This window comes from Kryptolebias marmoratus, linkage group LG18 (genome assembly GCF_001649575.2).
Source record: "Kryptolebias marmoratus isolate JLee-2015 linkage group LG18, ASM164957v2, whole genome shotgun sequence".
Taxonomy (NCBI): domain Eukaryota; kingdom Metazoa; phylum Chordata; class Actinopteri; order Cyprinodontiformes; family Rivulidae; genus Kryptolebias; species Kryptolebias marmoratus.
This window is the reverse complement of record NC_051447.1, coordinates 12,898,338-12,914,521: the sequence shown is the minus strand read 5'-3', so window position 1 is coordinate 12,914,521 and position 16,184 is coordinate 12,898,338. Positions and strand designations below refer to the sequence as shown.

Below are 16,184 nucleotides of genomic sequence, written 5' to 3'. Positions count from 1 at the left end.
GAACCAGTGACACACACACAAAAAAAAGAATTAGGAAAAGAAGAATGAATGTATGATCCAACCACAGATTAGTTTACAATCATTTAAACAAGAGATCTGCTTTCAGTCGGAAATCTGCCTCTGTCCACCACATGTCTGCACATTTCGAAGAATTAAACCTCCCCGTGTTTTGACTGATCTGAGGGAAATTACGTTTCGTTGTATCGAGAGTTTGCGGTCCACGGCTCCACAGATCGGTGAGGCCCACAGACGTAAAACTGAACAGAGTTCTGCACAAACAGTGCGGTGACGGCGAGAGCTGCTCTGAGAACCTCGTAGGCCGTTTGTTTTACTTGAAACCCAGAAGAGATATTTTGAGAAAAGCCTTGCGAAGAGCTTTGAGAGCCAAAAAGAGCAAGAGAAAGTGCGGCGATAAACGCAGATGTGAATTATGTTAAAAAAAACCTAGTTTTACTTTGTTGAAACAATAAATAAAACGTGTAATGTAAAACTGTTGGGCAAGAATTTAAACATTTCTTCTATAATTTTAGTCCCAGACTGTTTGATTCCACCCACATGAATCATTTGACGCTAAATCTCAATCTGGCCGGGTAAATCTTTTAAATAGGGTCTGTATTGATACTCGTTTGCTGTGCTGTTGTTCAATAATTCCAGGTGAACTGAATGTTCACGCATCAAAGCAGGAAGTATGCAAGAAAATCATGAAATAAACCTACAAAAGCAAAGAACTGGTGGCTCAAAGAGAGCAAGGATCAAGACTTCTTAGAAAAAGTCTGGAGGGCAAATTTTGTTTTTATCTAATTCTACTTCATAACTGTGTAAGTTTTAGGAAGTCAGGGAGGGTTTAAAGATGCTTTGGTCTCTTCAACAAAAACCCTTAGTGGTGCTAAAGAAGCACCATTATGAGATGGTACAAAACCATAAACTAGAACAGACCCATATTATCTCTATCTTTCCATCCCCATCTTTATTTATTATGCTCTAGCAGACCAACACTGTGTGCAAACAGCTTTACAAAATGGCTGCCGGTGCTGCACCAAGCCCAGAGGTTCCGTCCAGCGCAGTCGCCGTTTTAGGCGGCGTGGCTAATAACACGGGCTAACGAGCTGCCGTGGGAATAAAAGGCCGGGCGACTTGTGGCTGAAACTGCTCCTAGAGGACCAAAACGCTGAGCCCGGCATCGTCTCTGAAGAGAATTTTTCTTGCGGGCGATTCGGCATCAGCTGGTAATTTTATTTTAATGGGATATTTAGTCAGACCAACTGACTGCAGGAGCACGCTCATGTTTAAAAGCTCAGCCTAAAAAGATTTCCACCACCGAATGCTCGGCGTGTGTTGTGTCTACGGAGAGAGCAGAACTTTCAGAGCGGACGAACAAGACCCGAAAGCTTAAATTGGTCCTGGAGGAGCAGCCTCTGAGTGTGTATTATAAAGTTGGGAGCTCCAACTCAGGCAATCTGAAAACACTGAAGCAGTCTTGGTCAAACTAATTTGAAGCATTTAATATATTTTTTCCTCTTTGATATTTTCATCTAAATAATGCTTTAAATATTAGAAGACAAAACAAGCTATTAGTACAACAATAGCCCTAAAAATATAAACTAATTAAGAAAAAAATCAGTGTTTGCTTTGTGATTTAACTTAGTTTGCTTATCATTTATGTCATCTCAAACCTTTAGTATGCAAGGAAGAGAAGCTAGGTGTTTTGTTTCTTATTATTTAAGGTTTAAAAAAAACAACAATCTGGTTTAAGAAAGATAAGCCACATTTGCAATGATGTTTCTGTGTAAAATCAAAGCTTAGGTAAAGCGACTGTCTAAAATGTGGAACTTTTAACATCTTGTTGCATAATTTACACCATCTCTAAGCAGTTTTATTGAAATTCGTCCCATGCTCTTTTTTTCTTTTTTTACAGACAGAGCTTTATGACCATCGTCAGGTACTTATTTTTCCAGTAGGGCCACTAAAAGGTACTTGAACTTGTAGAAACTTGTGGAAAATGTCTGGAGCAATAATTTGTAATAAAAATGTGGGAAGCTGGGCCTGGTTGCCGCTGACAAGTTCAGAGATAGAAAGCAAAAAAAAAGGAGAAAAGGAAAGCAGTTTCTTCTGATTTAAATTGCAGTCTGGCCTTCACCTGTCGCCATCAGCAGCTTGTATCCTCGTTACTGACGGAGGACACAAAGAGACGAACATGAAGGTGGGAAAGAAAGGCTGACCAGAAGACAAGGGTGAGCCGACTGATCGGAGGTCACCGACGACAGAAGAGTCAATTCAACAAGGGAGCAAAAAGGAGCAGGATTGATAAATAGATTCATAAAGATGGAGAAAAAGGAAATAGGCAATCAGGGAGGAAAAGTTCAAGGGTGAAAGGAGAGAAAGAAAGAAAAAATAGACACAGGCATGTAAAAAGAGGTCGCCTGGTAAATCCATTAAGCCTGGACTCAATAACTCTGCAAAAACCAGCAGTTTGTCTGTAATGACCAGTGAAGGCCAAACTGTGTGTAAAATGTGTAGTAGGAGTGGGACAAGTGTGTAGCGCTCTCTCGTTTGTCCTGGTTTGCTTCACGTATTAGCCGTTTTTCCACATTGAGAATACGTAAATTGTTGAACTTTAGCGCAAAGACTTGGTACAGATTTTGGGTAAGTCGGCGGAACATACAGCAAGTTAAAGTGCTTTTCTCAAAAACGACACACACCGTCTCTGTGTGTGTGTGTGTGTGAGGATCGTAATGGTCTTCAGCGTCATTATTTAGGGGGAAAACAATCATCCTCGGAGCAGGAAGCAGAGCTGCCTAATGAAAGCCTAGAGAGACCCCAGACCGCAACGCCGGACAAATGGATGGGTCTGAATTTCTGCTCCACACAAGCCCCAAACCTCACTACAACTACCTCCTCTGGTTTCTGTCTTCACGTCAGTCCACAGTTTCTTCTTAACATGCAAACAAAAACCCTTTATGCACCGTACGCTGCAGTGGACATTTATATTTAACGTTTGTTAAAAATCAAATACTCAAGTTTTGTATTTTGACAACAAGTTTTTTTTATATATATAGTCTAAGCTACACTGTTCTATTTATGCTTTTCACTTTTTAATATAAAATGATCCCAGCAGGAAACCATTTCAGATGTGATCCTGTTCACTGAAAAATGTGAATGTTTTTATTTAACTGGGGTTTAATAAATAAAATGAAGCATTTTAAAATGACCAATTTGCCTTGAGAGTCTTAATTTCCTAACTTCAAATATAATGTTGGAGATTTATGTTGCAGGGATGGTGTTTTATGGACTTGTCCTCCTGTTGTATTTGCTGAATTTTTAGAAAACTCAAACAACTAATCAACCAACTAATCAACCAACCAAATAAACAAACAAAAATCTCAAACCAAAAGAACAATTCTGTAGTAATTAGCATATAAAACTACATACTAACCTGAAAACGCAGGATTAAAACGTTCCTTATTGGCATATATTTTCAGACCCTACACCCAGCTTTAATACAAAGGTTTATTTATTTCACAGTTGCCATGTCTGAAAATGTTTCTTGGGTCAATTCTTAATTAGTCAGTCTTAAAACAGTCATCACTCTAAATAAAGTTCTGTCTCATTTTTTTTTAAGTGTCCAACCTCCCCTCCAGTTTGCAAAACAAATAAAAGTAAAAACAACCCGCGCAGAATGTTGTTTATGTGAAATCGGCAGAAACACAAAAGTGCAATTTCACTTTACAGTTTTATAAAAAAAAGCAAAGCCAGCGAATAAACAGAAAAAAACGTCCTCATCTAAACACACAACACACACGCACGTAAACTTTCTTTTTTAATCGTACCGGATGTTTAAGTTCCACTTGCACAGACACTTATGCACACAACTGGACTTCCACTCCCATTGTTACTGTGTATTTACAGTCCCCTTTATCAGCCGTGAGGTTTAAGTTCCAGCTCTGCCCTGTCCTGTTTTTGCACGTCCTGTCAATCAAAATTCACCCAATCAGTGACCTCGAGCGGTTCTCACACACAGACGCACTTTGTTCCTGCCAGTCAGGGAACGGGGCATCGTTTCAGCACGGGGCATCAGGGCGTAGAGCTGGAAAACAATGATACGGCGCATGTGAAACCTACAGTATTTTATTTTATATCTAAAGCAAAACAAATTGTCCCCTTTTTTTTTTTTTTTTTGGATAGACATCGGCCTTTTCTGTAGTAGGCATGGATGGTTGAAGACGACGCCTTAAACCGTGGGTTGCCACAAGAGAACGCTAAGGAACTTCACACAGTTGCCCTCAAGCTGATCAACCAAGAAATCTTCCAGATATTGAGCTAATATTTGGTGTGATAGCAGCTGAGGCTCATCCTCATCACATCCTCTGAACGCTAACAGATCGTGTGAGAGCTTTGTTCAAAACGTTGCCATGCCAGGCTGTGGGTGATATCCACTCCTTAAATGAATTTTTTTAAAGTTTCTCCAGTTTGATTTGGCCCAGAAAGACTGGCAGTCACTTACTGGAAGCTGTTTAAGCTTTAGTTGATAGAGAGTCGCAGGCTAACATTTCATACTGGGTGCATAAGTGAGGCGATGTAATGTCCAACTCAGCCAATAACACTTCATACAGTTTTTTATGGGCGCAAACACACACACCATGGACTTAAACAGACTAACAGTAACACATGTTTGTGCAGGCAAACACACACCACAAATTCTTAACAGCTCTTCCAATCAGTCAGCTATGGAGAAACATAAATTCATGCTTTTGCACAAATAAAAACACTTTTTTTTAACGTTTTACTTCAGACTATTAAACTGAACAATAAGATACTTCCTGAGTGTGCAGGAGTGAGAGGAAGAGCTCTATGCCAGCTCTCTTCAGTGCTCATTAGAGACATCATTCTGCCATAACGATTATTATCAGGACTACGACACAGAAAACAGCCCTTTCCATTTGGAGCAGTGTGACTTTCGTAATTCAGCTGAGGTTAAACAGAAAAACAATCTCACAAGCATGATTAGATTCTGTTTATCTTGTAACTTCATTGAGGTCTGTCCAAGCAAATGTCAAGATAAACAAATGTAAGAAAGAGCTCAATCTTTCAGTGCTAGTTGAAAAACCTTGCAGCTTTATTTGCAAAAGTCCCCAATTACTGAGGCTATTCTTTAGCTGCTGTGTGCTAACAAAATCCAAGATGAAAGCTTTTCTAGAAGCATTTCTGACATTCATCTCTCATGTTTTTATAGAACAAATACGCTTCCACTTTATCAGACGGATCAATCCATACAGACTCTGTGACACAGTCCTCAACGCTTCACGTCTCTGGAGTTTATATGTTTAAGAGTTTAATATTAACATCTGCAATGTCCGTCTCTGGAAGGACTTCTGATAAAACCAGTGTCTCTGTATTTAAAAATAAAGTCATTTCTAATGAGCAAACATAAAAATATTTTTATTTAATGTTTCTGTAAGCTACAATTGACTTCCTAATACCTTTCCTATAAATAAATTGAGATAATTTATCTTTAAAAACATGCCATAATCCCTTAGATAGTAACTTTTTGAAGAACTACAGTGTGTAAAATACCCTGTACATCCACACAAATTCAAGTGATTAAACTGTAAAGTGTGTGTTTGCATCATGTGTTTGAATCTAGGTGAAGGGCTGTTCTGTCTATTAGTTATCAATAGTTTGTACTTTATCAGCCATGACATCAATCAGAGAGCACAGAGTTTGGAGACAGAGGCCAAAGCCTTCGTTCAGGGAAGGCTAATGGCTAGCCAAACTTATTGAAGTTTATAGAGAACCAATTAAAGAACTACAGAACCTGGCAAACACCTTTAGTGTGTGTGCATTATTATAACACTATTTCATAAATGTCCGACAGGAAACTGCTGAACGTGCTAACTTTAACTGCAACTTATCAAAAGGTTAAAAGGTTTGCATGAACTCTTTGATTTCTTCACACGATCTCTACAGAAAGAACTAAAAAGATCATTAATCAGAACGTTTGCTCTTCTGCTTTCTTTGCATCTACACAGTGTGTGTCTTCAGTATTGCAGCCGTCCAGAGGCAGATTCTGCTAACAGGAACAAACCGTTTCCCTAGTTTAGAGCTGACAGAGCAATGGGAGGTTCAAGTAACAGAAGGCTTTAGGGGGGTCTGAAGAGACTGCCTCACTAAATATTAAAAAATATTTTGTAATATGTATGATTGCAGGTCACAGAAAACATATAAATCTCTCAACACCCCCAACTTCTATTGTTTTCTCTCTTTCGAGAGGTTGAAGTGTAACCCCCCCCAATAATCCATAACTTGAACCATGGACTGGACTATCCCTTCAAGATCATTAGAAAGTAAAGAAAAAAAAAACATGAACTCAGAAGAAAAAGAGCAAAAGGCCTCTACAGACTGTTCTGTTAAACCAATATTGATCCAAAAAAAACAACAGAAACTAATGAAAGCTTAAAGTAATAATTTCTATTGTTGTAATGGTGAAAAAAGTGTGTTGTTGATTCATGTTATAAGATGGAAACACTTGTTTTTGTGGAAAACCAATGATCATGCCGCTCTTGTTGGGAAGCTAAGACTATCTGCTTGATTCTGACCATGTATGTTATTGTAGACGTTTCATTTTATTAAAACATGTCCTGAAAACTGTTAAATTATATTGAAGAATCATAGCCTTTTTCAGGTTTCTCTCTTGAAGAAAAAATACCTTTAGATGCCATGTGAGCAAATGATTTGCCCCTTTTAAAGAATTAAAACTGTCCAACCATGACTGGTTGTTGAAGGCACTGGTGCGTTCGTGTGATTTTAAGAGGTTCGGTTTTCTGTATGAGACTTTGTCTGCATCAGTGTGTGTTTTACATGCTATTTTAGGACAATCCTAATGACTTTACAGAGTGCCAGGCATTTCATCAGAGCCAGAGAGAGGCTTGTAAAACACACACACACACACACTCACCACAAAACAGAGCAGAAGCTGGCACACTGAAACATGGTGGTCTGGATGGAGGCTGAGCGTATTAACAGGGTCAGGCAGGGTGATGGCGACGCTTGATGAAGGAAAATGAGAAACACGGGCCTGAATGAAAGACTTTGTGTCTTTGCGATTGTGTGTAGGCAGGGTCTTTAAAAAAAACACACACATACACACATGGCGCCAAGTGGCACTGCCTGGTTCCGGGTGGGTTTGGACAGAGAAAGAAGTAGAAGCAGAATAATTCAAATTGTGATGTTGTTAAGGGAAACATCCCACCAAGAAACCATAGTCGGTGAAAAACCTCAGTAGCTCGAAAACCAGTTAAGACATGGAGCAAGTGAGATGTTAGGATTAAAACAAAATGTTGATGGAGGCCCTTTAAAAAAGGGAAAACACACAAAGGAGGACTACATGTTTCTGGGGGAAAAGTAAAAAAAAGGTCCAGCTGAGAACATGGATGGCCAAAAAGGAAAATAAAAGTGATTACAAAAAAAAAAAAAAAAAATGCGAAGAAAGTAAAGCAAAGACAGACTTTACTTAAAAGCCAAAGCTCTTTCAGCTGATCCAATCTACCACTGCTATTACTACATTACTATAGGTGGTTTTGGACGCCAGGGACATTTTTATAGTTCTTGTAACTATTATAGGGCCTTCTTTCAGATTCAGAGTAGAAATTTTCCTAGCATGAGAAAAAGTTATCCGTGCAGCAATCTGTCGATCCAGACAAGGTAAGAGAAAGGTTGAGAAAATGAGAGCAACACCAATTAGATTATTTAGCTTTAACTTCTGAAAACTTGAAGCATGACTAAAATCTGGGATTTACCGAGCCTATATTTGGCTGAGAAATTGATTTCCAGTCATCCAGCACTTCCTGCTATGTCAAATCAACAACCGTATTTGACGCAAACAACAAAAACTCCCTTGAAGGCCTGTTGTTCCTGTAGGGACACCTCCCTGTTCATCAAACGCTCAGAGGGCTTAGTTGCTCCAAAATCCTATTCATGGACGTATTTGAGTCTCAACAAAAAAAATTGCCAGTGTATCCACTTAATACTGTCCAAGGTTAGGGGGAGTCAATGGGTGAGAGGTGGGGTACACCTCGGGCAGGTCACCAGTCCATCACAGGGCCACAAAGAGACACATGTAGGGTCAAACAGGAATCAATATTTAACCCTACATGTGCATTTTTGGACTGGTCCCTGCCTGCAGACAGAGCACAATGCCATCATGCCATCCTAAATCAAATCTCTCTGAAGATTTTACAGTTTTATCTCTCACGATATCAGGAGAGTCATGATTTAATAATGGTTCCACTCAATAAGACAGAAAACAAATATTAAAAGGATCCACTATCAACTGATTCATTGATTTGGTTCTGGCCAACGATATGAACAAGAAACCGGCTGGTAAGTATTTATGTTACTATGATGTTTTCTGTGAGAAAGGCTGAACTTGGGGCATAAAAATGAACTTACCTGACTGCAAGTTTGGCAAGAGAAGCAACAAGGTACTTTATTTTTAGGTGAATTTATAACCGATTCATTTAAGGGGTTTGGAAGGTTGTGAGTTGAATCCATGTTTCTGTGAATGAATTACATTTTTTGCTCTTGCATTGTAAAAGTCCAACTCGTAAGGTTTTAGTTTCTCATTACCAACGTCCAACCATTTGTTTAAATTGACAAAGCCAGACTGGTGGATGTCTTATTTTAAGTTTAAACGACCTTTCTTCTCGAGCAAGCTTATTTTTTAAACACTGTTTTTAACATATTACGTAAATTCTGGTGATTGAAGCTAGTTTTAATTTCCAGCTTCATCTTAATTTGCAACTAAAGCTTCACAGAGAAGTATTAAAAGGTGAAAAAACCCTACTAACAACAGTAAAAAAAACTCCCAGATCCAATATTTTTGAAGATATTCTAGCGCTGAAGTAAATTTAATTAACAAAAAAAACATGCAAAACAAGTACAATTCTAAAAGAAAACCACAATGTGAGCGATTTGTCTGTCTTCCATCCCAGCTGTAAACTTGACTGACATGAAACTGATTTGGGTCATATATTTTATAAAATATTTTTACAAAAATAAAACAGGAATTAAATCCTGTAACTTAAATTCAGACAAACACACTTTTACAGCTGCCCGCATAATCAGTTTTAATAAAAACATAGAACTCAGGCCTCTGGACCGCAGAATAAAGTCTGGATTTTTTTTTTTTTCCTTTAAAGAAAACGGGCAGATGATGAAAAATTCGTGTAATGATTTTCTGCTTGAGGAAGCCACCCCGATCATTTAATGTGCACGGTGATTAAATGACAGCTTAATTTTCTGTTTTCTACGCTCATTCAAAGTGACACATCATGCAACACCGTATCTGAGGCATTCATGCTAAACAGAGACATTTCTCTGCATTAAGACATACAATAAGGCTTTCATGAAGACTGCAGGAAAGTCGTACCCAAACCGCACACTCTGTCACAGAGCTCCGAGTGTCTACGGTTACAGTTTTCAATGCATACCACATGTAGAGACGTGTTTTGCTTGATATGTTTTCAATATGGAGAAAGAGACAGAGGAAGCCATAGACAGGCCCAATTTTTAAAATTGAATAATACGCTGTTTATATTAAGAGTCTGAAAACACAAGTGGTTACTAAGATAAAGCAGCAACATGCAGGCATTCCCTAAGCCCCAACTTGTCTTTCTACATTTTCATTTCCCTTCTCCTTGTTCTCAAGCACCACAACGGTTTTGACAATAAAATAAAAACACTTCTGTCCTCTTATTGCTCTGCTCTGTGCATGAACTAACCTCCCTCGTTCTGCCAGAAGCTCCAGGCAGAGTTTGCTGCCTGTGCTTTATAATAAAATAAAATAAAATAAAATAAAATAAAATGTCTGAGAATTTGTTTTGCAGACAGGCGCTTGTCGACAGGTGACCTGCAGGAGCAAATCTTTTTACAAATGTCAAAGGCGGTGTTAAAAAAACCTGCCAGACCAGGCCAGGCCGGGCGGTGTGAGCCCAGAACTCCTACACACAATTAAAGAGACACAAACTCACACATGTCATCACATACAGGAAACACACACACATACACTGACACACACACACCCACATATATAACGAGGCTAGTTTCAGAAACGGGATGACAAAATGTCCTCCCATGCTTCCAGTTTTTAGTTTTTTTGTCGTTTTTTTAAAAAAAAATACCTGTTCTTGCGTCATGCTGTGCAGCTGTGTACTCCAGGAGGCGGAGTCAGTGCGGTGATAGGCAGGGGGCGGGGCAAAGTCCTGAAGTATGATTGGGTCTCGCTCCTGACACAGTGAGGTCAGGTGACTTATGTACAGCTTCAGTTTACTGCGATTCTGATTGAGATCCAGGAGAGGAGAAAGAATCTGCGGGAGGGAAAAATACATTTTACTAAAACATAAAACAACTGTATACTGTTTTTTTTTTTTTAAGGGATGTGAGGTCATGTAAGTCAGAGAAACAGATGGACATGCAACGAAGAATGGAAATGGCAAAAAGGGAGAATTAAAAGAAAAGATCATCAACATTAAAAAGTACATCAATATAGAATAAAAAATGCCCATATTTGAATTATTATGTGCGATTATTAATACACTGTATGAGCTGTTGCACAATAGGTATTGTCATCATAAAATCATACAAACCTTGGTCTTATTTCCTGAAAAGATTGTGCACAGAAAGCCTTACACATAATTCAAATACTAAAACAAAATAGCAGGCATAAGCAGAGCAATTTAAACGGGGAGTAATTTCAGATTCTGAAGGTCAGGTGTAGTCCTGCTTCACTTCAAGTCTTTCAGCCAAGCAATTACAATTACTGTACAAGCTGGAAGTATTACTTCCTAAAGTTGGGGTCATGAGAAGATCTACAGAACCTCAGAAATGATTTCCAACACCAAAGTGATAAAAACTTACTTATATAAAAAAATAGAGTAATGGTTGACGAGGCTCCATGTTAAATGATGTATGTTCGTTTACTTCAACCAGTAATAGTTGGGCTATTGAATATTTTCCAACTTTCTGTTCCAGGTTGAAAACTGAAAAGTTTGGAAACCACTGAAATGAGAAAATAAATTTAACATGTTTTACTGCATTTACAGAACTTTGAATACTTTAAACAGCTAATTACTAAATCTCAAAAATGTTTTCTTTTGTATTTTTTTCCTGAAAATCTTGACTTTTGGTGTCGATACGACAGATTTTCAATCTAAGGGTATGTAATTAGGTCTAATTTACCACCTTAAATAAAGTGTATATTTGGTATTTTCTGAATACTCTTCCTAAAAACAAAACAGGTCAGTTGCCTACAGTTCTTCTGAATAAGTAATATTACTTTTGATAAAAGTTACGTATGGCTTTTTAAGTAAGGACTTGCAGTCTGCAGCACCTCAAAGAAGAAAACTGAAAAGCTCTTGAGTCGTGGCTCTTAGTTTTGAGAAAAACAAGGGAAAAAAACACTTGTTTTAGTGCTTAAATGTGTTCCTATGGTGATGAGGTTTGGTTTTATCTGGGACTGTAAACTTAATTACCCACATACAAATAGATCACATTCATTCTGGATGAGAAAAACATGTTTTTTTGTTGTTTTGTAGAAAACACTCATAAGTCATCTAACTGCTCTAAATCGCAGTTAGGCACCTGATTTACTCATATAGACTCTCATTTTTGAAACAATTAGTTTTTAAAAGTCTCATTCCTATCTATATTCTGAGGTCCTTACAGCAGAATATATTTGATCTTGCTTAAAGCTTGATTTATAGAACATTTTATTTCATCTTTTTGGGTCTACTGATACCCTCTACACATATTTCACTTTGATGAGCTAAATATTTATTATATCTTCATATACATTTTCTCAAAATTAGCATATTGTAAGAATCTGCCTGGATTTAATCACATATATTTGTTCATTTTTGTTACATCTCACTTCATACACACCGTACAGCAGCAACAAGCGTTTCTTGCTGCGAGTCTGTGCGTCTGGTTAGCGTGGGAACGAGGATCAGAAGGGCAGGAAAAAAAGATCTTTGCATTGAAGCGGTATGAGACAGGACCCCCCATTGAGACATGTACACGACACACACTCACACAGATAAGACAAACAGGCCGAGCTACTCTCCTTGTGGAATACCAGGATTTAAGTGCAGAGGAAGCATGTTAAGAGAGGGTGAGTAAAGTGTGTGTGAGGGAAGTATATTTAACCCAAGCAGTGTCTGTCCACACTTTGGGCTTTGTGCTCATCGTCACTCAGCAGATACACACACACACACACAGCTTGAACTGCAGATTTTGTTTTTTTTTTATTCAGCACAAAAAGATTGTTTTGTCCATCTGAATCAGCTGTTATCTTGCTGCTCTTTATAAATACAGAAATTATTTTATTTCTGATTACATTATTTTTGCTGATGCATTTATTTTTGTCAGGAAATGGGGTCATTTTGCACTCTTGTATTGACTCAATATGAGGCTTTTCCATTTTCTGACAGCTGCTATTTTGATTAAACTAGCCTTCCTGGTTGGGATGCATATCACCCGCCGCCATGGATGCCAAGGATTCAAACAAAGATCTTGTCCAATCTGTTAGCACTTAGAAAATGTGTTTGGTATCACTTTCAGCTACTCCAACACCAAATTTAAGCTTAAAATCTGCAAAACTGACTGAGTTTGCTTATATTGTTTAGCTGTGCCAGCCATCTTGATTAACTCCAAAAGTTAATCACTTGTAGACGTGCAGTCAATGACTACCTGCTGGGAGTTTTATTGAAATCCATCTAGTAGATCATGAGATATTTTGGTAAGAGACAAATACATGCACACAGAGACAAGCAATTACATGATTGTGTGCCGCCATGAAAGGTGGTTTGGAAATGTGAGGTAAAAACCAAAGTTTTGTTCAGCAGAGTTCTAAATGACTCAACATTACAACAAAAACTTCCAACGTAGCCACACAAGATGCAGAAAAAGCCTTTGAAAAAGCAACAGCTTTTTTTTTTACCCCCCCAAACTGGAGATAATTGGCTTTGGGGAATTATTCGTTGACTGAATAAAATTCATCTACTCATCACTTTTAGCCACAGTTATCACCAGTGGGATAAGATTGCAATTCTTCACAAAGGGGAACTGGGAAGAATGCCCTCTTTTTCCCTCTCTAGTTGCCATTTTAATTGAGGCTTTAGCGCCGTTTATTGTTATGCAGATGATTTGATTCTTTTCCTCGTACATTCTGCCCTTTATGTTCTCTACAGGAAAACAGTAAATAGCATTGAACCTTTAAATCTTAGACTAATCGACATATAAAGCTAAATAATCAAGTGTCATGCCACATTAACTCACTGACACCAACATGGATTACTTGCATCAATCAGTGAAAGAATCAAAATTATAAAACATAAATGAAAAAAAGGAATTTGTCTTATGAAGCTCTTCATAATTATAATATTCTTTGGCTACACTGAAGTTGGTGGCTGCTTTAAATGCTGTATTTTGGCTCCAATAAACCAACAGTTTTTCTTGGCTGTTTGTTGAATTTCTTCTTATCATTTTGAAAATTCACGAATTTTAGAATCCAGACAAATATAAAAAAGTAGCATATGTGGGTGTTTTTTTTATATGGGAAATTTTCTTTGCACACTATTTTTCACTCAAGCACACAGAAGATTCATTATGTGCTTGTCAGGACTGTCACCAGAGGTATTGGTTCTGCTATTCTCTTACATTCAAACACAAAATCTGTGCACTTTTATATGCATTGTGCATGAAAAACCCATGGGGCACACGCAGATAGAAAACGATTTAATTTAGGATCATTATAAGCACTGCAAACGGCAGATTTTCTAGTGAGGAACTGTCAGTGGCAAACAGTTCATTACAAAATACTCCAGTAATGTTAATTTCCCTTTGGTGGAGACAGAAAGAAACAAAAAAAAGTGATGGATTTAAAACATTTATGTTGCTGTAAATTAAATTCACCACAACGAGAGCCGATGTGTGATATAAAAACATATAGACTCTGGCTTCACTGCCCTAAAAATAAACTTAACACATGTTCAACAGCTGTTATCTCACACTTTCTATTTCATATTATTCTGTCAAACAACCTGAAAGGGAAAAAAAAAAAAAAAATCCCTGTCGACACTTTCCAGACCTGCAGCAAAGCTCCAAGGATCAAATAGAAGACAAATGAGAAACAGACAGAAAGAAGGGAATAAATGAAGTGATTTAAGGAAGACATTTGGGGAGAAATATCAACGGCGCTCTCCTTTTTTGTCTAACATCTATCAACCAGAAAAATGAGATCAGGGAATAATAAGAAATCTAAACTAAAACTCTGAACTCTGAAAATCTTTGCCACCCATTTTTATTCGATATAACCATAAGCATTTACGTGTTTTCGTTTTGTTGCACCACCTGCAGTGGTCAACAAACTCGGTGTGTGCGGTTAATGAGTCTGTGGTGCTTTACAGAGTCTTACTGTGCTCAGAAACAATCCCAGAGGAGACATAACTTTATACGACACGGTGAGTCAGTCTGTGTGTTTGTGTGACTTTATTAGCCTCTCATGTGTCCCTACCAGATCCTAACTGTTCTATGAAAGAACCCCGAAGAGACGTTCAGCTGCCGCCCGACCTTCGGATGAACAAAACACACCTACAGACACATTTAGATGATGAAGTCAGAACTTCTGTGTCCTGTGAGACGTCTTCATAGAAACACAAATCCACCGTCCAGGAAAAGGAGCTTAGCAGAGTCGATTTGAGTCGTGACCGTCCAGCACCTCAGAGTGATCAACTAGAGAAGGAAACGATTTGCTTTTTCCAAAAAAGTGGAAAAAGAAACAACAATTATCCGCCACCTTCCATGGCAGTAATCGCATGTGTTCGTGTAAGCACGAGTGTGTTTGTTTGACTGACTGTTAGCAAAATATCTCATGAACCAGTGGGTGTACTTTAATTAGGGATGTGGATTTTAGGCAAAAACACTCTTCAAAGTCATCCGGTAATTATTTAATTTCACTTCAAATATTAACACTCGCCTTTTTGGTATGTTAACTCTTCAAATTCAACTACTTTTATTAGACCTTAAATACTCAAAAACCTCCTGCCCATTCCTAATTGTAACAAGACACGATTGGATGTAACTACAGCTGACAACCCCATTCAAGATGGCAGCGACTTTAGCAAAAGACAAAAGAATTGCTCAAACTCGGACAATTTTACAGATATTGAGCAGGAATTTGGTGCAGTAGTAGCTGTAGAGTAATCCACGACACATACTCTGAGCACTAACAGAGCCTGCAAAATCTTCATTTGAAACTGTGTCATGCAAAGCAGCTGCCGAAGTGCATTTTTTCAAGATATTATACTAATACTTTCATGAATCTTAGTAATTTGTTAGATAAACATGCCAAACATTTATTTGAGTTAAAAAGCATAACATTTAATTAGATTTCTCAAACATTAAACTTTTTGGATGCAGTGCCTTTCTTCAACTTATATAAAAAAAAAATATTTATAAAATGCTGATGCAGTCTTTGTTAACTGGTTGTAAAAACTAACCCTCATAATGTCACACGGATACAGAAGACGTTTTGTTTAAATCAAAGCTTCATCTGTTTATGAAAGTGTGCACATGAACACTGATATTTAATGTTTTATGAACGGATAATAAAGTTGCTTATACTTTGTCAAATAAATATTAAATGTGAAACATGGCCTACAATGGCTGGTGTGTGCTGAAACGGCTCTCCTGTGTTTTTCTGCAGCTGTTGTCTCTGAAGCATTTCATCCCTCAGCTGCAGAGCAGAATCCTCCTTTAGAAAGACATACAGCCGCTCTCTGTTTGGATGAAATGTGCTGTGGCAAATTACCCACCATGCACATCAAGAGGAGGGCGGGAGAGTGTATGTAGGTACTGACGGACTCTGAAAGGAGAAAGGCGGTGTATATAAGGCTGGTTGGTGGTTCTCCCTCAGCAGGGAGATGCTACCTCTAATTAATAAGAGATGTCAAGCTTGGATATGACTCGGTTTTTAGCACCCTGATAGCAAATCCTCCAGGAGGAACTGAGAGGGACTATAAGTGGCTTGTATGTGCTGCTGCATGGAGCTGTACTCTCAGTAAACCAGGAGAGTCTTTCATTAATGTACGACTAAACTACTTTCAGCAATCGTTTTTAAATTTTACTATACT

General features: G+C 38.1%; 1 protein-coding gene across 10 annotated transcripts in view; it reads right to left on the bottom strand.

Moving 5' to 3' along the window:
* LOC108235098 (ELKS/Rab6-interacting/CAST family member 1-like) overlaps window positions 1-16,184 on the bottom strand; it is a 131,108-nt gene that overhangs the window by 18,880 nt on the left and 96,044 nt on the right. For 7 of the 10 annotated variants that reach the window (XM_037981275.1, XM_017414870.3, XM_017414871.3 and 4 more), the window contains one exon: window positions 10,176-10,361. In XM_037981275.1, the coding sequence (XP_037837203.1) occupies window positions 10,176-10,361 (186 nt within the window). Of the gene's footprint in view, window positions 1-10,175; window positions 10,362-16,184 lie in introns of those variants that run through there. The other 3 variants (XR_001808561.3, XR_005234431.1, XR_001808563.3) reach the window with 1 other exon arrangement.